This window comes from Chrysochloris asiatica, unplaced genomic scaffold (assembly GCF_000296735.1).
Source record: "Chrysochloris asiatica unplaced genomic scaffold, ChrAsi1.0 scaffold00381, whole genome shotgun sequence".
NCBI classification, from domain to species: domain Eukaryota; kingdom Metazoa; phylum Chordata; class Mammalia; order Afrosoricida; family Chrysochloridae; genus Chrysochloris; species Chrysochloris asiatica.
Genome location: NW_006408899.1, coordinates 177005 through 181158, shown reverse-complemented (window position 1 = coordinate 181158; position 4154 = coordinate 177005). Strand labels below are relative to the sequence as shown.

At 40.1% G+C, this 4154-nt stretch overlaps 1 protein-coding gene across 1 annotated transcript in view; it reads right to left on the bottom strand.

Moving 5' to 3' along the window:
* Positions 1–2799: 2799 nt before the first annotated feature.
* LOC102832610 (14-3-3 protein theta-like) overlaps positions 2800–4154 on the bottom strand; it is a 46951-nt gene continuing 45596 nt past the window's right edge. Inside the window, exon 3 of the mRNA XM_006876474.1 lies at positions 2800–2968. Within this exon, the coding sequence (XP_006876536.1) occupies positions 2800–2968 (169 nt within the window). The remainder of the gene's footprint in view (positions 2969–4154) is intronic.

Sequence of the window (4154 nt, the reverse complement as noted above, 5' to 3'; positions counted from 1 at the left end):
TTGCACAGTGATTTCTCAAAGAAATGGGTCTAAGGCTCTGGCGCACTAAGATTTACGTGGGCCGTGAGACTGTGAATTCCCACCTGGGAGGCTCAACTCGCGAGCTTCCCCCCTGCCCCCCGATCCCGGAGCCCCCACTCACAAGCACCGCCTGGCCGCCCTGGCTAACCGGAAGTCCCCTAAATTTCTTAATGACCCAGGCAAGACAGGAAATGTCATTTTACAGTAAACAAATTTGAAAATAAAAAGTTGACATTTAATTTTAGTTAATTACACATAAGATCATATCACACTAAATCTTACACAGCAGAAAAAATAATTCCATGTTTTTCTATTTCTCATTCTAACATCTCTAGGTGTTTCAACTATATATTAGTTTTTCCTCTGGCTAATGGTCCAAGAAATGACTGCCTCTAAAAGCTCTTAGCCAATTTCTATCATTCTGAATGAACAACCTCAGAAAGTGGTTGTGTGGTAGACAAAATAATGGCCCCCAAAGATGCCCAGGTCTTAATCCTCAGTACCTGTACAAATATTGCATTACATGGAATCAGACATAACTACTGTAAAGCCTCAAGAAAAAGTTTTCATGATAAATGAAATATTAATTAATGGTTCCCAGTGGTGGAAAGCTATTGTTAAGTGCCATCAAGTCAGTTCTGACACACAGCAACCCTGTATAGGGTTTCCAAAGAACTGCTGGTGTATTTGATCCACTGACCTTGCAGCTCAAGCTGACCTTGTGCTCCAGGGCACTGGTTTACAGTGTCATACCAGGACTCCTGGTGGTGGGAGGTAAGTGAGAGGGAGGGTAGACACATGATAACTTGGGTGATGCAGAGGACAATATGAGGTTAATAGAGAAGGATGATGACAGGTGAACACCCTGGGGGATATGCAAGGGCTAAAGGGAATAGAGGTAAATAGCGTTAATGCACAACCTTGGAGCAACAGTATTCTATCGGTAGATGCATGGACAGATACACAGGCTGAACAGGTATAAGAGGAAGAGTAGGAGTATTCTTAGAAAAATATAAGGGTTTAAAAGAGGATATTTGTACGTGGGTATTTACCTTTGCTGCAAACACAACTAGGAATGTGGTGGAACATATTGTTGTTAAGTGCCATGAAGTGAATTTCAACTCATAGTAACTCTACATAGGGTTTGTGAGGACCAGTTGGTGAGTTTGTACCATTAACCTTGTTGTTAGCAGTCCAGTGCTTATCTGACAACACCACACCAGGAATCCATGATGGAGTATTGTTAGGTGTCATTGAGACCATACCAATTCATAGTGACCTTTTGCACAACAGAATGAAACACTGCCAACCTCACAATCATTGCTACACTTGAGTCCATTGCTGCTGCCACTGTGCCAATCAGTCTCACTGAGGTGTCTTCCTCTTTTTGCCTGACCATGGACTTTACCAAGCATGATGTCCTTCTATAGGGACAGGTCCCTTCTGATAATATGTCCAAACCATAGAGAAAAGTCTGGTTATCCTGGCTTCTATGGAGCATTCTGATTGTACTTCCTACAACACAAATTTGTTTGTTATTCTGGCAGTTCATGATACTTTTAATATTCTCCTCCAACACAATAGCTCAAATGCATCAATTATACTACAGTCTTCTTTATTCATGCTCCAATTTTCACATGCATATGAGGTTATTGAAAATACCATGGCTTGGGTCAAGGCCACCTTAGTCTACATACTGACATCTTTGCTCTTCAACAATTTTCAAGAGGTCTTGTGCAGCCGATATGCCTAAGGTCATTTGATTTCTTGATTGCTGCTTCTATGAGGGTTGATGGTTGATCTTATCAAAATGATGTCTTTGACAACTTCAATATTTTCTCCATTTACCATGATGTTATTTATTGGTCCAGTGGTGAGGATTTTTGTTTTCTTTACACTGAGGTACATCCCATACTGAAGACTGTGGTCTTTGATCTTCATCAGTAAGTATTTTAAGGTTTCTTCACTTTCAGCAATCAAGGTAGTATCATCTGCATATAGCATGTCTTGCTCCAACCCTGATGCCACGTTTTTCTTCATATAACACAGCTTCTCAAATAATTTGCTCAGCATACAAACTGAATAAATATGGTGAAAGAATACAACTCTCGTGCACACATTTCCTAATTATAAACCATTAAGTGTTCCCTTGTTCTGTTTGAACAACTGTCTCTTGGATTATGTATGCTATATTTTGGTGCACACAGCAGGCAAATTGCTGAAAACTTCTTAGATATTATCAAACATCTTGAGGCAATGTTGGGTCTGGGTGTTCAGGCTTATAGTTGTCTCAGGAGACTCCATAGTGAGTTAGCATACATTCTACAAAATAATGTTCTGGAGGGTGGGTCTAAATGGTGGCTTAGGAAGAAGTACAATGTAGACCTTCATCAGCAATAACACAGAATACCAGATAAAGCAGGTTCAGGGGATGGTCCCAGAACTCTGAACTACATATAAGAGAATATTTAGAAAGTTCTAAGGCTCATAGCCAGTGGAATTTGTAGAAGAAGCAAGAAAGGTGGTGTTTTCTGATCTGCTATGCCATCCACTCCTAGAGTGCCCATCTTGGGCATGACACAGTGGGTGAAGGATCAGAGGAGCAGTCCAACCACAGAAGTCTGACTGATCCTCAGAGATAAAGGTATGGACATTCTTACATTCTTTTTTTTTTTTTTTTCCTGTGCTCATTGGTGTCTTGCTGTGTGTGCACCTCCACTGTGGTGACTAGAAGAGGTTCCTGAGTGAGTGGACATACCCCGATCCTCAGAGGTTATACTATGCATGTGCACAGATCTGCTTAGCAAAAACAACTGCACAGAATCTAAGAATGGGAAATACACTGCTTAAAACTGAACGGTCACCCAAAACAGTTACAGCTGTCCCTGGTCTGTTTATCACTAGGAAAAAGGTCTGAATGGGGATAATGGAGTGGGAAAGAGACAGACTAAAAAAGAAAAAGGCCAAAAATTAAATCCTGAGTTACATAATAAGGACCGACAGTAACATCTTGAAATTTCTCAAGTAGTCCTAAAGGCAAGAAGCTGAGAGAGGGTTGTTAAAGTCATACTCATATTTTGCTACAGAATTTTTTTTTCTTTTCTGCTATTGTAGACTATATTATCCAATCTGGGTTTTTTGGCTGTTGTTGTTGGTTTTGGTCCCCTTTTTAACCTCAGGGGGCTCTTTCTCTCCCTACATTGTCGAAGAGGAGAAGTAATCACAGTCATATAACCAAGCAATCGTCACACCATATAAAAATCCCACCATCTAGGCAAAAGCCAATGCAAGATACTGATGCTATACATCAGATAGACAACCAACACCTATTACAGCTACTCTGAGCTGAGAAATAAAAAAGTGAAAAGAGAACTCCATCTCCTGATCACATCTACCTGGAGACAATAAAAAAGCTAATATTACATCCACATGCATTCATCTAATATTGAAAACACTCCTAATTATTGAAGATACCCAAGTAACAACTGACCATATTGGCACATGTCCAGACACAGGAGAGAGTAACTGAGACAAAGGATCTGGAGGTAGATCTAGACCTCACACTGGAAGGAGGGCAGGCTTTGGAACTGCCTGGGAAGCAATTAGGGGAATGATATTGAGATTCATGCAAATGCTCCACAGAGGAGTTGAGAAACATAAGGAAGAAATCAGGAAAGCGCTACAGGAACAATCAAATAAGATAGTTACAATATTGGAAGCAACTCAAAATCTGCAAAAAGAGGCCCAAACAATTAATAATAAAATATCAGAAATGGACAATACACAGAAAGGGAAATGGAGTAGAACTGAAGAGATGGAAGCCCAAACCAGTGAACTGGAAGACAAATCTCTCAATATTACTAAGAGAGAAGAAAAGATGAAAAAAATCTGAAAAAAGTCTAAGATTCATGTTGGACAACATGAGGAGGAATAACAATAATTATTGGCATTCCAGAACAGGAAGTATCACACAAGTCCACAGAGGAGTTAGTTGAAGAGCTTCTGGAATAAAATTTCCCTAACATCCTGAGAAATGAAAAGATAACCTTTCAAGAAGATTGCTGAACCCCAGGAAGGATAGACCCCAAAAGAAAGTCACCAAGACATATAGTTGTTGTTGTTGTTGTTGTTGT